At 47.9% G+C, this 17,216-nt stretch overlaps 1 protein-coding gene across 7 annotated transcripts in view; it reads right to left on the bottom strand.

The window, feature by feature from the left end:
* LOC134958144 (probable endonuclease 4) overlaps nt 1-17,216 on the bottom strand; it is a 149,841-nt gene that overhangs the window by 24,833 nt on the left and 107,792 nt on the right. For all 7 annotated transcript variants that reach the window (XM_063940536.1, XM_063940533.1, XM_063940534.1 and 4 more), the window contains 3 exons: nt 12,200-12,367; nt 11,911-12,120; nt 11,660-11,842 (listed from right to left, as the gene is read on the bottom strand). In XM_063940536.1, the coding sequence (XP_063796606.1) occupies nt 11,660-11,842; nt 11,911-12,120; nt 12,200-12,367 (561 nt within the window). The remainder of the gene's footprint in view (nt 1-11,659; nt 11,843-11,910; nt 12,121-12,199; nt 12,368-17,216) is intronic.

The following is a 17,216-nucleotide window of genomic DNA, read 5'->3' as shown; positions in this document are numbered from 1 at the left end:
TGTGGTCCTCACACCAAGAGACATATCTCCTCCAGATATGATAGTGTTTTGACATCACAGGTTTCCTGGCCTGCACCATGGTAGCAATAACCTTTTTGGAAAGGCCCTTGTGAGCTAGGATGTTCCGCTCAGCCACCATGCCATCAAACGAAGCTGGATATACAATTGAAAAAAATAATTAATACCAATCACTCTGTGCGCAATGTACTGCTGCTGGCTCGCATATACTCTCACAAGGTTTCCTTCACCCCTCACCAAAGTGATACAATGTAAAAAATAAGAATTTACTCACCGGTAATTCTATTTCTCGTAGTCCGTAGTGGATGCTAGGGACTCCGTAAGGACCATGGGGAATAGACGGGCTCCGCAGGAGACTGGGCACTCTAAAGAAAGATTCAGTACTATCTGGTGTGCACTGGCTCCTCCCTCTATGCCCCTCCTCCAGACCTCAGTTAAGGAAACTGTGCCCGGAAGAGCTGACATTACAAGGAAAGGATTTTGGAATCCAGGGTAAGACTCATACCAGCCACACCAATCACACTGTACAACTTGTGATAAACTTACCCAGTTAACAGTATGAACAACAACTGAGCATCACTCAACCGATGCTACATAACCATAACCCTTTGTTAAGCAATAACTATATACACGTATTGCAGAAAGTCCGCACTTGGGACGGGCGCCCAGCATCCACTACGGACTACGAGAAATAGAATTACCGGTGAGTAAATTCTTATTTTCTCTAACGTCCTAGTGGATGCTGGGGACTCCGTAAGGACCATGGGGATTATACCAAAGCTCCCAAACGGGCGGGAGAGTGCGGATGACTCTGCAGCACCGAATGGGCAAACACAAGGTCCTCCTCAGCCAGGGTATCAAACCTGTAGAATTTTGCAAAAGTGTTTGAACCCGACCAAGTAGCAGCTCGGCAAAGCTGCAATGCCGAGACCCCTCGGGCAGCCGCCCAAGAAGAGCCCACTTTCCTTGTGGAATGGGCTTTCACTGAGCCTGCTGAATCGTGTTACAGATCCAGCGAGCAATAGTTTGCTTTGAAGCAGGAGCACCCAGCTTGTTGCATGCATACAGGATAAACAGCGAGTCAGTCTTCCTGACTCCAGCCGTTCTGGTTACGTAAATCTTCAAAGCCCGGACTACGTCCAGCAACTTGGAGTCCTCCAAGTCACGAGTAGCCGCAGGCACCACAATAGGTTGGTTCAAATGAAAAGATGACACCACCTCTGGCAGAAACTGCGGACAAGTCCGCAATTCTGCCCTGTCCATATGGAAAACCAGATAGGGGCTTTTACATGACAAAGCCGCCAATTCTGACACACGCCTAGCTGAAGCTAAAGCCAACAACATGACCACTTTCCACGTGAGATACTTTAGTTCCACGGTCTTAAGTGGCTCAAACCAGTGGGATTTCAGGAAATCCAACACCACGTTAAGATCCCAAGGTGCCACTGGTGGCACAAAAGGGGGCTGAATATACAGCACTCCCTTAACAAACGTCTGAACCTCAGGCAGTGAAGCCAGTTCTTTTTGAAAGAAGATGGATAGGGCCGAAATCTGGACCTTTATGGACCCTAATTTTAGGCCCATAGTCACACCTGACTGTAGGAAGTGCAGGAATCGACCCAGCTGGAATTTCTCTGTAGTGGCCTTTTCTTGCAGTTCAGGGTACCAAGTCCTTCTTGGCCAGTCCGGAACAATGAGTATTGTTTTCACTCTTCTTTTCCTTACGATTCTCAGTACCTTGGGTATGAGAGGAAGAGGAGGAAACACATAGACCGACTGGAACACCCACGGTGTTACCAGTGCGTCCACAGCCATCGCCTGAGGGTCCCTTGACCTGGCGCAATACCTTTTTAGCTGTTTGTTGAGGCGGGACGCCATCATGTCCACCTGTGGCAGTTCCCACCGACTTGCAATCTGCGTGAAGACTTCTTGATGAAGTCCCCACTCTCCTGGGTGGAGGTCGTGCCTGCTGAGGAAGTCTGCTTCCCAATTGTCCACTCCCGGAATGAACACTGCTGACAGTGCTTGCACGTGATTCTCCGCCCAACGAAGAATCCTGGTGGCTTCCGCCATCGCCACTCTGCTTCTTGTGCCGCCCTGGCGGTTTACATGAGCCACTGCGGTGATGTTGTCTGACTGAATCAGCACCGGTTGGTTGCGAAGCAGAGGCTCCGCTTGACTCCAGGATATTTATGTGCAGACAAGCCTCCTGACTTGACCACAACCCTTGTAAGTTTCCTCCCTGAGTGACTGCCCCCCATCCTCGGAGGCTCGCATCCGTGGTCACCAGGACCCAGTCCTGTATGCCGAACCTGCGGCCCTCGAGAAGGTGAGCACTCTGCAGCCACCACAGAAGAGACACCCTGGCCCTGGGGGACAGGGTGATCAGCCGATGCATCTGAAGATGCGATCCGGACCACTTGTCCAACAGATCCCACTGAAAGATCCTCGCATGGAACCTGCCGAAGGGAATGGCTTCGTATGATGCCACCATCTTTCCCAGGACTCGCGTGCAGTGATGCACCGACACCTGTTTCGGTTTTAAGAGGTCTCTGACTAGAGTCACGAGCTCCTGAGCCTTCTCCGCCGGGAGAAACACCTTCTTCTGGTCTGTGTCCAGAATCATGCCCAGAAAGGGCAGACTCGTCGTAGGAATCAGCTGCGATTTTGGGATATTCAGAATCCAGCCGTGCTGTTGCAACACTTCCTCTGATCAGCAACTGCTCTCTGGACCTCGCCTTTATGAGGAGATCGTCCAAGTATGGGATAATTGTGACTCCTTGCTTTCTCAGGAGCACCGTCATTTCCGCCATTACCTTGGTAAATATTCTCAGTGCCGTGGATAGCCCAAACGGCAACGTCTGGAATTGGTAATGACAGTCCTGTACCACAAATCTGAGGTACTCCTGATGAGGTGGATAAATGGGGACATGCAAGTAAGCATCCTTGATGTCCAGAGACACCATAAAATCCCCCTCTTCCAGGCTTGCAATGACCGCTCTGAGCGATTCCATTTTGAACTTGAATTTCTTCAGATAAATGTTCAGGGATTTTAAATTCAAGATGGGTCTGACCGAACCGTCCGGTTTCGGTACTACAAACATAGTGGAATAGTAACCCCTTCCCTGTTGAAGGAGAGGAACCTTTACAACCACCTGCTGGAGGTATAACTTGTGAATTGCTGCCAGCACTACCTCCCTTTCCATGGGGGAAGCTGGCAAGGCCGATTTTAGGTAACGGTGAGGGGGCGTCACCTCGAATTCCAGTTTGTATCCCTGAGACACAACTTGTATAGCCCAAGGATCCACCCGTGAGCGAACCCACTGGTGGCTGAAATGTCGGAGACGCACCCCCACGGCTCCTGGCTCCGCCTGTGGAGCCCCAGCGTCATGCGGTGGATTTAGTGGAAGCCGGGGAGGACTTTTGTTCCTGGGAACTAGCTGTGTGGTGCAGCCTCTTTCCTCCACCCCTGCCTCTGGTAAGAAAGGATGCACCTCTGACTTGCTGTTTTGCGAACGAAAGGACTGCATTTGGTAATACGGTGCTTTCTTAGGCTGTGGAGGGACATAAGGCAAGAAATTTGACTTCCCAGCCGTAGCTGTGGAAACTAGGTCTGAGAGACCGTCCCCAAACAATTCCTCACCCTTATAAGGTAAAACCTCCATGTGTTTTTTAGAGTCGGTATCCCATGTCCATTGCCGAGTCCATAAGACCCTTCTGGCAGAAAAGGACATTGCGTTTACTCTAGAGCCCAGCAGGCAAATGTCCCTCTGGGCATCCCGCATATATAGGACCGCGTCCTTGATATGTGCCAGGGTCATTAGAACAGAGTCCCTGTCCAGGGTATCTAACTCCTCAGACTGAGTATCCGTCCATGCTGCTACCGCACTACACATCCAGGCCGAAGCAATTGCTGGACTCAGCAGCGTACCAGAATGTGTGTAAACAGACTTCAGGATAGCTTCCTGCTTTCTATCCGCAGGATCCTTTAGGGCGGCCGTATCCTGAGACGGCAGGGCCACCTTCTTAGATAAACGTGTCAACGCCTTGTCTACCCTGGGGGAGGATTCCCAGCGTAACCTGTCCGTTGGCGGGAAAGGATACGCCATCAGCAATCTCTTGGAAATTACTACCTTTCTATCAGGGGAATCCCATGCTTTTTCACATAATTCATTCAATTCATGTGACGGGGGAAAAGCCACTTCTTGCTTTTTCTCCCCATACATATAAATCCTCTTGTCAGAGACAGGATTTTCCTCAGAAATGTGTAACACATCCTTCATTGCCACAATCATGTAGCGGATGGCTTTAGTCATTTTAGGCTGCAACTTTGCATCATCGTCATCGACACTGGAATCAGATTCCGTGTCGACGTCTGTGTCAACTAACTGGGATATTGGGCGCTTTTGAGACCCTGACGGCCTCTGCGCTGTGGGAGCAGGCATGGGTTGAGACCCCGACTGTCCCAAGGCTACAGCTTTATCCAATCTGTTATGTAAGGAGCTTACATTATCATTTAACACCTTCCACATATCCATCCAATCAGGTGTCGGCCCCGTCGGGGGCGACACCACATCTATTTGCACTTGTTCTGCCTCCACGTATCCTTCCTCATCAAACATGTCGACATAGGCGTACCGACACACCGCACACATACAGGGAACGCTCTGACTTGAGGACAGGACCCCACAAAGGCTTTTGGGGAGACAGAGAGAGAGTATGCCAGCACACACCCCAGAGCTATATAACCCAGGGATTACACTGTACCTTAGTGTTTACCCAGTAGCTGCTGTTTATATATATATATATATATATATATATATATATATATATATATATATATATATATATCTCTGCGCCTAAATTTATGTGCCCCCCCTCTCTTTTTTACCCTCTATTGCACCTGTATACTGCAGGGGAGAGCCTGGGGAGCGTCCTTCCAGCGGAGCTGTGAAGAGAAAATGGCGCTGGTGTGCCGAGGAAGAAGGCCCCACCCCCTCAGCAGCGGGCTTCTGTCCCGCTTCTCATGTGTAAAAATGGCGGGGGCTCGCACATATATACAGTGCCTGACTGTATACATGTATACTTTTGCCATCAGGTATCTTAATTGCTGCCCAGGGCGCCCCCCCCTGCGCCCTGCACCCTACAGTGACCGGAGTGTGTGGGTGTGCTGCGGGAGCAATGGCGCACAGCTGCAGTGCTGTGCGCTACCTTAAGTGAAGACAGGAGTCTTCTGCCGCCGATTTCGATGTCTTCTTGCTTCTGCTGCTTCTGTACTTCTGGCTCTGCGAGGGGGACGGCGGCGCGGTTCCGGGAACGGACGATCAAGGTTAGGTACCTGTGTTCGATCCCTCTGGAGCTAATGGTGTCTAGTAGCCTAAGAAGCGCAACTTAGCTGCAGTGAGTAGGTTTGCTTCTCTCCCCTTAGTCCCACGTAGCAGAGAGTCTGTTGCCAGCAGAAGCTCTCTGAAAATAAAAAACCTGACAAAATACTTTCTTTTCTAGCAAGCTCAGGAGAGCCCACTAGGAGCACCCAGCTCTGGCCGGGCACATATTCTAACTGGAGGAGGGGCATAGAGGGAGGAGCCAGTGCACACCAGATAGTACTGAATCTTTCTTTAGAGTGCCCAGTCTCCTGCGGAGCCCGTCTATTCCCCATGGTCCTTACGGAGTCCCCAGCATCCACTAGGACGTTAGAGAAAAAGATTTAGAGAATATGACTTAGCCTGCGCTGTCAGAATGTAGTCTTTATCGTGACAACTTACTCAAACTTCCATTTTCATGACACTCAGTTTCACCATAGGGAAATGAAACAAAGGTAGCAATAGTGAAGTTTGTTTTAATACATATGTCAGAAAATAATAAAATCACAAAACAGGTCAATTATTCCACCAATCTGCTTCTGGTGATAAGTAAATGCAGAGTAATTACCGGAAATAAATGGAACCGTGGCCAAACAGTTCCAAACAACGCATGGATAAATGATAGAAACTGGAATAGGTTCAATCAGAAACCACCCTGGTTACCGGCATCAGACTCCGCGTTCCTTGTTCACCTGGAGGCTCCCAACGCGTTTCCATCCCTATCTGGGGTCTTTCTCAAGGTATCCTGCTGAATAAATGACTCCTCATCACATGTGGGTATTTAAATATATTTTGTCCAATCAAAAGCCAAGGAGCACAGGTGGACCTTATACATAAATCACCTAAAAGTCCCATGGTCCCTTGCTGCGCGCCTCCCTATTGGCTGTGTCCATAAATAAAATTAAATCTCCATAGTAACCAGCATCAAGATCCCTTTGCATCACGTCACTTCCGGTAACGCGTTTCCGAATTGTCATAGAAACCCTAAACTCCCAGTGTATGGGTTTACTCATGGCTTCATCCCCTTCTCCTGACGTCCCACTCGTGATGTATTTCCGGGTCTCCATAGTAACCCGGTGCACTTCATTAGTCCTCCGTCGCGTCACTTCCTATGACGCGCGTCTCAGTTTCTACGGTAACCCGGCGCTGTCATCGCGAGTATTGCTGTCATTTTCTATGCTCCCCAGGTTGTAAACAGTATTGGGATTCCTCTCCATAGCAATCATATGATTCTTAAAATGTGTAAACAATCTGTTTATTTGAAAATCGAGTCCTGATTGTCCCGTTCTTTATCACTGAGTGTGCAAAAGAGACAGCTTTAAAATAAGAAATATATACGGTAATATAAAAAACTTTTGCCGGTAACCAGGGTGGTTTCTGATTGAACCTATTCCAGTTTCTATCATTTATCCATGCGTTGTTTGGAACTGTTTGGCCACGGTTCCATTTATTTCCGGTAATTACTCTGCATTTACTTATCACCAGGAGCAGATTGGTGGAATAATTGACCTGTTTTGTGATTTTATTATTTTCTGACATATGTATTAAAACAAACTTCACTATTGCTACCTTTGTTTCATTTCCCTATGGTGAAACTGAGTGTCATGAAAATAAAAGTTTGAGGAAGTTGTCACGATAAAGACTACATTCTGACAGCGCAGGCTAAGTCATATTCTCCAAATCTTTTTTTACATTGCATCAAACGAAGCTGCTGTAAGTCCGGGTAGACGAACGGTCCTTGTTGAAGAAGATCTCTTCTCAGTGGCAGAGGCCAAGGGTCTTCGACGGACATGTCCAGAAGTTTCGCATACCAAGCCCTCCGAGGCCAATCAGAATTGCCTGGAATCCTTGATTTCTGATGCACTTGAGCACCCTTGGGATCAATGGAAACAGAGGAAATAGGTAGACCAGACAGTAAGGCCAAGACGACGTCAGTGCATCTACTGCCCTCGCCTAAGGGTCCCTGGTTCATGAGCAATACCAACGAAGCTTCCTGAGTCGAGAAGCCATCATGTCTATTTGTGGAAACACCTGAAACACCTGATCTCCCGGGTGGAGATCGTGTTGACTCAGGAAGTCCCCTTCCCAGCTGTCTACTCCCGGAATGAAGATTGCAGACATTGCTCTTGCATTTCTTTTTGCCCAGAGGAGAATCTTTGACACCTCTCACATGCAGGCCCTGCTTTTTGTCCCGCCTTGTCGCCTGATGTATGCCACTGCTGTGGCGTTGTCCGACTGTACCTGGATCGCTTGATCCCTGAGCAGAGGAGAGGCCGGAAGCAGAGCATTGTAGATCGCCCAAAGTTCCAGAATGTTTATCGGAAGGAGGGCTTTGCGGGCTGACCATGTGCCCTGGAACTGAGTCCCCTGGGTGACAGCTCCCCACCCTCTCAGACTCGCATCCATCGTAAGGAGGATCCAATCCTGAATCTTCAGCCTATCAGTAGGTTGGAGGACTGCAGCCACCACAGGAGAGAAATCCTGGCCTGTGGTGACAGCCGAATTATCCGGAAAATGAGATCCGGACCACTTGCTCAGGAGATCCAATTGAAAAGTCCTGGCATGCGACCTTCCATACTGGATACGAGGCAACCATTTTTCCCAACAATCTTATGCAAAGGTGGATGGATACCCGAGTAGGCCGGAGAAACATGCAGCCCATCTCCTGAAGTGTTTTCGCCTTGTCCTCTGGGAGGAACACTGTTTGGGCAACAGTATCCAGCAACATTCCCAGGAACAGGAGCCTCAGAGTAGGCTCAAGGTGGGACTTCTGTAAATTGAGGATCCACCCATAGTAGTGACAGAAGCTGGATAGTGCTGTCTATATGGAGCAATAAAAGCTCCCTGGATTTTGCTTTTATCAGGAGATCGTCCAGGTAAGGGACAACACTGACCACCTGGACCTGGACCATCATCTCCGCCATCACCTTCGTGAACACCCTCGGAGCTGTGGACAGGCTGAATGGTAGCACCTGGAACAGGTAGTGATCGTTCAGCAGGGCAAGCCTCAGGTAAGACTGATGAGGTGGCCAAATCGGGATATGGAGATAGGCGTCCTTGATATCCAGGGAGACCATGAACTCCCGTTCTTCCAGGCCCACAATCACTGCTCGCAAGGAATCCATCTTGAACTTGAAAACCTTTAGCTAAGGGTTCAAGGATTTTAGATTCAAAATGGGTCTTACCGAACTGTCCGGTTTCGGTACCACGAACAGGTTGGGGTAGTAACCCTTTCCTTGTTGTTGCAGTGGCTCTGGAACAATGACTCAGGACTGGACCAATTTTAGGATGGCCTGTTGCAGCGTAACACGCAAATCCTCCAAAGCTGTTAAGCTTGATTTGAAAAATCAGTGGAGAGGAGCACCGTCGAAATCCAGCTTGTAGCCATGAGAAATGAGGTCCTGTACCCAGGCAGGAACTTTCCCAGATTCGGCTGAAGTGACGCAGCCGAAATCCCACCACGAGATCGCCTCGGGGTGGGTGGACACAGTCATGCTGAGGCCTTAGTGGAAGCTGAACTGGTGCTTTGTTCACGGGAACCTGCAGCTGCTGGCTTCTTTGCCTTACCTCTGGTGCCTCATGCAGCGTTTGAGGCGCCTCTGGTTCAAGATCGAAACCTAGCGGTCTGAAAGGACTGGCGCCTAGCCAGTGGGGCCCGAGAGGGGAGAAAAACGTGGAATTCCCAGCAGTAGCTTTGGAAATCCACGAAACCAACTCAACCCCGAATAGCTACTCCCCTGAGAAAGGGAGAGACACCACACTACGCTTGGAATCTGCGTCCGCTATCACCACTGTCGTCACCTTCAGGCAATGTTAGGGGTGTGTAGCGTGCTGCGATTGTGACCGCTAAGGCGCAGTTCCCCGCTGTGCAACAATCTCTCATGACAGTGGTCCTGCAGCGGGGAAGCGGCTGTGACACCCCGCAAGGCTGGTGACCGCGCCCCCCCCCCCCACCCCACGGTGCAGGTATGCTGTTGCCCAAACAGCATACTGAAAATAATAAAGTTTTAAAAGAAACTGAAGAAAACGCTCTGGAGCTTCAGAGTGTGCATCCTCTCCTGAGGGCACTTTTTCTAATGTGCCTGTGGGAGGGAGCATAGAGGGGAGGAGCCAGCACACCCAGTTGAAGAAATTTAAAGTGCATCGGCTCCTTTGGACCCCGTCTATACCCCATCGTACTAGATTCCCCCATTATCCTTTATGGATGCTAGAGAAAAGGGGAGTTCCAGACGTAAGAAATATCTGAAAGGCAGATCCCATTCTACACATTAACACACAGGCATACAAACAGTGGGCATAGAAAAACACAATACTTCACATGCACATTGACAGCAATACATATCTATGGCCCACTTTGATCTACCTTTTCCATTTACCAAACCCTTATCTTCATTTATTCACTAGTTTTTCTAGCAAAAAAAACTAGACGGGGGAGATTCAATTGTTTGAAAAGTCGGTTGGATGTCTGTTTTTTCCTGTTTATTAGATAGGAAAAAAACAGACACCCAACTGACTTTTCAAACATTTGAATACCCCCCGAAGAGTGCAAATGATGTGGTGCACACTGGACTCAATAAATCAAGCTTTAAAACTATTAATTAAGCGGACACAAGAGGGAGCAATCTTCCCAAAAATGTAAGCTGAAACACACAGAAGAAATTTCTGGCTGAGCATATGACTGTAGTATAAAATATCATTGGAAACCAAATATACAAGAAAATGGTCTTATGTTGATTACAACTGAAAATATAAACAAAAAATTCAAGTTGGAAATTTGTATATATAATTATACACTAAAAAATACCCCTGCACGTCTGCATAACGACTTACAGTTTTAGTAACTGATATATATAATACATCAAGCAGTTATAAACCAGGTTTTGGCACAGTTCTGTGGTCGATTCAATCAGAGGCGATTTGTCAACTGCACACATATTTGCCTATTACGGTAGGCTGAACACAGCTAGTTTTCCTGTCCACCTCTATGGGGTGAGAGGAGAAACTAGCAATGTTACTGTCCTTGATGTTCCGAACGTTGCGACTGAGCTGCTGATGGAACTGCCCCCTGTGACTGTTTTTGAAATATTTTGCTTAACATTTAGGATCCAATTTTTTTTTATGTTTCCCTTTTATTTTAATAAAGAACAGTTTTAAAGTATGATTTGCGGAGTTCATGTGCACCACATAACTGGCACTGTTCTAATTATTTTTGGTGGGCAAACTGTTTAGCAGTGTGTTTGTAGCACCCTTGTCAAGTATATCAAGTAGGGGGATACTCATTGTTTTGATTATCTGAATAAAGGTTATATCTGAACATTTCTTGTATGGTCCCACTTACTGTGTTTGCATTCTCACATTCCTTTATTAGTCTGTCTATTGTGCCTGTGACTGCAGAGTAGGTGGAAGATGTCACATACTCAAAAGTCAATCGAAAGGTCATACTGCAAAAGTATAGCCAAAACCTGTTGCTTCAGATGCACTAGCTGCAATAAGATACCCACAGACACCGGTCTCTACATAGAGATCCAGCAAATAAATTCTGATATAATGAAATGCAAAAAGGCTTTTTGGTTTCTTTGGGGGTTATAAACAAAGAATTACCTGCCCCAGGTATTTAAATTAATTCATTATGAGCCTTTGAGGAAGGGAACGTCAAGAACAGAGGTGTGTCTCAGGGCTGTAGGGAGAGGTGAGCGGGCAGTGCCATTTCCCGGACGCAAGCCCTGGAATGGCACCCTACAGCCAGCAGGGCCAGGTTAATGCTGCTTGGAGCATCCAAATGAGCGCGTGCGGGCATCTCCTGCCGACATCACAGGTGGGAAGGGGGCGTAGGAAGGTACTGTGTGCCTAAATATTTCATTTAAATCTCCTTTCATACTTTCTACTTAGTGCTATGATTATGCTGATTGCAGCTCCTCTGACTCAGTAATACTTTCCCAGCTTGTCACTGATACAGGGGAACAGCATCTGGCAGCATCACTCCTCCCTCAGATATCCCCCTCCTCTGTATTAGAACGGGGGAATGTAATTTGGCTGGGCCCCGTAAGGCAAGCAGTAACCTGTCACCTGCCATAATGGTCGCTATGCATTATTACAGCTAAATTAGCCCTCCCAAACCTTTGTTTTTAGGTCTGCATTTATTAAAAATAAAATATGACAGGAGTGAGAGAACAGCAGAGGAAACAGATGATAATAAAGAAGGGTTTTCTTAAGTGATAAAAAGAATGAGTATAAGCCGCTACAATATGAATGCTATTCATTGCTCTCAAACCTCTTACCTACTGTGACACCGGGAACTTGTAAGTGGGCATTATTGATGCCATCCGCAATGAGTTCCAAACACTCGTTTACTGGCATTGCACCCACATGGGATCCAGGGTGGATGTTGTATAGGGTAAGGCCAAGCTGATGGCATCGGTTTAATTCTTTCACTAGCATAGCACGACTCTTCTGAAACACATCTGTAGGAGAAAGAAGATGAAGCGTGCCAAGAAAGCAGAATAGCGACTTCTGTATAAATGGTCAGTACCTGGCCTTGGTGAGCCCAAATTCATCAGATACGGGCTATGTGGCAATATGTAGCATGGCTCAAACCCCAACTCGCTACATGTTTTTCTGAACCTCTCGGCAGCCTCTTCTTCTAGGGTTTTACTGTTCCAGGTTCTCTGTGACCCCAAAAACAGACCAAATGCCTTAGCCCTAATATGCTTGGCTTCCTCCACAGCTTTCCACAGTCCTCCTGCGCTACCAAAAAGAACACACTGTATGTATAATGTAATTTTGTCTATCATCAGTTGAACGCACCATCTGTTGCATACCTTGAATGGATAAATGTGCGCCTACATATTTGTGGGAGCTCATACAGTGGTGGAGATGGTTCGGTATTGTTTCAGATACTTCCGCCTCTTCCTCCACTGCCTTGCTATTTTCACCATCTAGTGTCCTTGACTCTCTTTTCATGCTCTTCGTTTGTTTTCGAGCCTTACCTAACAAGATGAACGAAAAAGGCAAGTTCGTCAGAATGTTACAGTGGATTCATAAAAAGTATACCCTACCTTTCTGTAAAATTTATTTTTAATTGTAGAAATGCATATTAGCAGCAAATTCATGTTCTCGAAGCACGTGTGAGAGACACCCAACCTACTGTCCCCATCAGTGTTAGCTCGCTACTTCTCATTGCAGACATTCTCAAGGTGCCACCAGGGATAAGGGAAATAATAGGATTTGGATAACCTACCGGTAAATCCTTTTCTCCTAGTCCGTAGAGGATGCTGGGGACGACATCAAGACCATGGGGTATAGAAGGGATCCGCAGGAGACATGGGCACTCTAAAGACTTTTCATTGGTTGTGGACTGGCTCCTCCTTCAGACCTCAGTTGTAGGAACTGTGCCCAGGGAGACTGACATTTCGAGGAAAGGAATTACTTAACTAGTGGTGAGATATCTACCAACTCACACCCTCAACCATGCCGCACACATGGCATTCAACATAACACACGCCAACAGGCATGAACTAATTGCAGCAACCTGCTGAAACCAAGATAACACAACTTGTGTAACTGTAATAACTAAACTGCAGGTAAAGTACGCACTGGGACGGGCGCCCAGCATCCTCTACGGACTAGGAGAAAATAGGATTTTAATACCTACCGGTAAATCCTTTTCTCTTAGTCCGTAGAGGATGCTGGGGACTCCGTAAGGACCATGGGGTATAGACGGGATCCGCAGGAGATATGGGCACACTATAAGACTTTTACTGGGTGTGAACTGGCTCCTCCCTCTATGCCCCTCCTCCAGACCTCAGTTAGAAAACTGTGCCCAGGGAGACGGACATTTCGAGGAAAGATTTATTGTTTAAACACGGTGAGTGTCATACCAACTCACACCACGAACATACCGCAGAACGTGGTAGACAAAAGAACACCAGCCCACGGCATGGACAATACACAGCCGCATGCTGAGAGAATATGTAACACAACCAGCGTGTCAACACAACCAAAAATAAGACACCGCATGCCATGACATGCACAACGTCAGCAACAGCCTGACGGAAAACAAACACCACAAGAGTGTAACCATAACCAATAACTGCAGACACAGTACGCACTGGGACGGGCGCCCAGCATCCTCTACGGACTAAGAGAAAAGGATTTACCGGTAGGTATTAAAATCCTATTTTCTCAAACGTCCTAGAGGATGCTGGGGACTCCGTAAGGACCATGGGGTTTATACCAAAGCTCCAGAACAGGCGGGAGAGTGCGTACGACTCTGCAGCACCGATTGAGCAAACATGAGGTCCCCATCAGCCAGGGTATCAAACTTGTATAGCTTAGCCAGTGTGTTTGAACCCGACCAAGTATCCGCTCGGCAAAGTTGTACCGGCGAGACTCCTCGGGCATCCGCCCAAGAAGAGCCCATCTACCTAGTAGAATGGGTCACCACCGACTTCGGTAACGGCAATCCAGCCGTAGAACGAGCACGCCGAATCATATCACAGATCTAGCGTGTAACAGATTGCAGAGACGCAGGCGCCCCAATCACGCTGGGGCATACCAGACAAACAGAGCCTCTGACTACACCGAGAGACCTCGAATCAGCCAATGCTTAAGCAACCACAGGCATCAAATAGGCAGGTTTCTGCAAAACACCGAAACCACTTTTGGCAGAACTATTATCCGAGTTCTCAATTCCACTCTATCCACCTGGAAGATCAAACAGGGGCTCTCGTGAGACCCAGCCGCTACTACCGACATCCGCCCTGCGGACGCCAAAGCCAAAAGCATGACCACTCTCCAAGAGAGAAACTTTAACACAACCTTTCATAAAGGTTCCAAACATTTTGACACAAGAAAACGCAACACTACGTCAAGGACCCACGGTGCCAATGGGGCCACAAATGGAGGTTGGATGTGCAGTATTCCTTCCACGAAGGTCCGAACTTCCGGAAAGGTTGCCACTTCTTTCTCGAAAGAAAATTTCGAAGGCCAAAGCCGCACTGAAATGGAGCCTAATTTTAGGCCTGCACCCACACCAGCTTGCAAAGAATGGAGAAGAACGACCCAGTTGAAAACTTCCGTAGTAGCGTTCTTGGAGTCATCCAAACACGGTGGTAAGGCTTTGCCGTCACCTCTTTTCTAGCCCGAAGAAGTGTGGAAACGACTTCACTGGGAATATCCTTTCTAGTTGGGAAATGGCATTCAACCGCCACGCCGTCAAACGCAGCCGCGGTAAGTAGTGATACACGCCCGGATCTTGTTGTAACAGTTCCTCACGTAGAGGAAGAGGCCAGAGATCTTCTATGAGTAAATCTTGAAGAACTGGATACCAAGCCCTCCTCGTTTAGACCGGAACAATGAGGATCCCCTGAACCTTTGTTCTTCTTACGTTTATCACCTTCAGAAGAGTGAAACCGGAGGGGACACATAGACCAACTGAAAACACACAAGGAGTCCCGAGGACGTCCACTGCTATAGCTTGAGTGTCCTCTGACCTGGAATAATATCTCTTAGATCTCTCGTTGAGGCGAGACGCCAACATGACCAATTGAGGCACTCAACGACTTGTCGCTTCAGCGAAAACTTCTCGATGACGACCGTATTTCTCCCGGATGGAGATCGCGTCTGCAGAAGAATCTATTTCTCCGACGGTCACATCTGGAACGAAGACTGCTAATATAGCGTTTACCAGTCTTTCCACCCAGCGGAAAACTTTTTCGGCATCTGCTATTGCCGCTTTGCTCCTTATTCTGCCCTAGCGGCTTACTTACACCAATGCTGTCAAGTCGTCCGACAGAAGTAACACGGGCAGATCACGAAGCATATGTTCATTAAAAATAGCTCAAGAAAACTTATTGCAGGCAAGCCTTCCAGCTCGACCTTTTTCTCTGGAAATACTTCCCGTGCAAGGACTGTTCCCCAGCCTCGGAGATCTGCATGCATGGACACCAGGATCTCATCCTGGATTCCGAACCTTCGTCCCTCTAGGAGGTGAGAACTGAGCCGACACCAAAGGAGCGAAAACCTGGCCATTAGGATTGTATTCCGGCGCATGCGCAGGTGAGATCCGGACCACATTTCCAACTGGCCCCGTGGAAACCACTCTGGCATTTGACCTGCTCACCGAAAAGGCCTCCTAGGCCGCACCGTTCTTCTTCATCAATGGAACATATTGATGGATTGTCACTGCAAATCTGATCCGACTCCAGATCCTCAGACCTCTTTCCACAGGAACCCACAGAACTTTAACCGTTCCGTATCTACTCTGATACCCACCTCCGACGCCTGCGTCGTTGGGAATAACCGCGTTCCCCTTTGTTGAAGAACAGTCAGAGAGAAAACAACGATTTGCACCACTTGTGTCTTGACCACGCCTTAATCAGGAGAGTGTCCCAGTACAGAACCACAATGGCTCTTACTATTGAAAGAATACCATCCCACTGCCATCACTCCGGTGAAATGGTAAAGACAATCCTGGACATCCACCCAGGTAATCTGAATGCGGAGAACAATGCATTTAAACCTCTAGTTGTTTTTTTTTTCTTAAAAAGGGAGAGCAGGACAATGCCCTGAACCTGACGCACCTTTGGTATGGCGTCGCGTACTACCTCCCCTTCCAGAGGGGAAACGGCAAGATCTATTAGAAAAATCAGTGAGGGGAAACATCTGTAATGCCAGAACGCCCTTTGGATTCTATAATTAACTCACAGGTCCTAGTCTATTCCCGGACTGACTGAAAAGTAGTAGACGAGTTCCCACCAGAGTGGCCTCCAGCCAAATAGACTCTGCGACGTGATGGATGTGGTAGAAACAGAAAACGACATCCGCTTCTGCGAACCTAACAAGGCTGCAGAACTCTTACCTTTTCACCTTCCACTGTCTGCACAGAAAAGGAAAAAAGAACGGTATCGAACCGGTTAAAACGACTGCATCCCACAAAAGAATGCGTCACCAACCGTTGTGAAGGAGACTAACTCACGAAGTTAGATTTACCAGCAGTATCCGCCGGGATTGACTGAACTGAGGCATCCCCAAACAGCGGTACACCGTCCCAGGGAAAAAATAAGAATTTACTTACCGATAATTCTATTTCTCATAGTCCGTAGTGGATGCTGGGGACTCCGTAAGGACCATGGGGAATAGTGGCTCCGCAGGAGACTGGGCACATCTAAAGAAAGCTTTAGGACTAACTGGTGTGCACTGGCTCCTCCCCCTATGACCCTCCTCCAAGCCTCAGTTAGGATACTGTGCCCGGACGAGCGTACACAATAAGGAAGGATTTTGAATCCCGGGTAAGACTCATACCAGCCACACCAATCACACCGTATAACCTGTGATCTGAACCCAGTTAACAGTATGATAACAGAGGAGCCTCTGAAAGATGGCTCACAACAATAATAACCCGATTTTTGTAACAATAACTATGTACAAGTATTGCAGACAATCCGCACTTGGGATGGGCGCCCAGCATCCACTACGGACTATGAGAAATAGAATTATCGGTAAGTAAATTCTTATTTTCTCTAACGTCCTAAGTGGATGCTGGGGACTCCGTAAGGACCATGGGGATTATACCAAAGCTCCCAAACGGGCGGGAGAGTGCGGATGACTCTGCAGCACCAAATGAGAGAACTCCAGGTCCTCCTCAGCCAGGATATTAATTTTGTAGAATTTTACAAACGTATTTGCTCCTGACCAAGTAGCTGCTCGGCAAAGTTGTAAAGCCGAGACCCCTCGGGCAGCCGCCCAAGATGAGCCCACCTTCCTTGTGGAGTGGGCATTTACAGAATTTTGGTTGTGGCAGGCCTGCCACAGAATGTGCAAGCTGAATTGTACTAC

The sequence above is a fragment of the Pseudophryne corroboree genome, chromosome 9, assembly GCF_028390025.1.
Source record: "Pseudophryne corroboree isolate aPseCor3 chromosome 9, aPseCor3.hap2, whole genome shotgun sequence".
NCBI lineage: Eukaryota > Metazoa > Chordata > Amphibia > Anura > Myobatrachidae > Pseudophryne > Pseudophryne corroboree.
The sequence above is the reverse complement of the archived record's forward strand: the minus strand, read 5'-3'. Positions and strand labels throughout refer to the sequence as shown.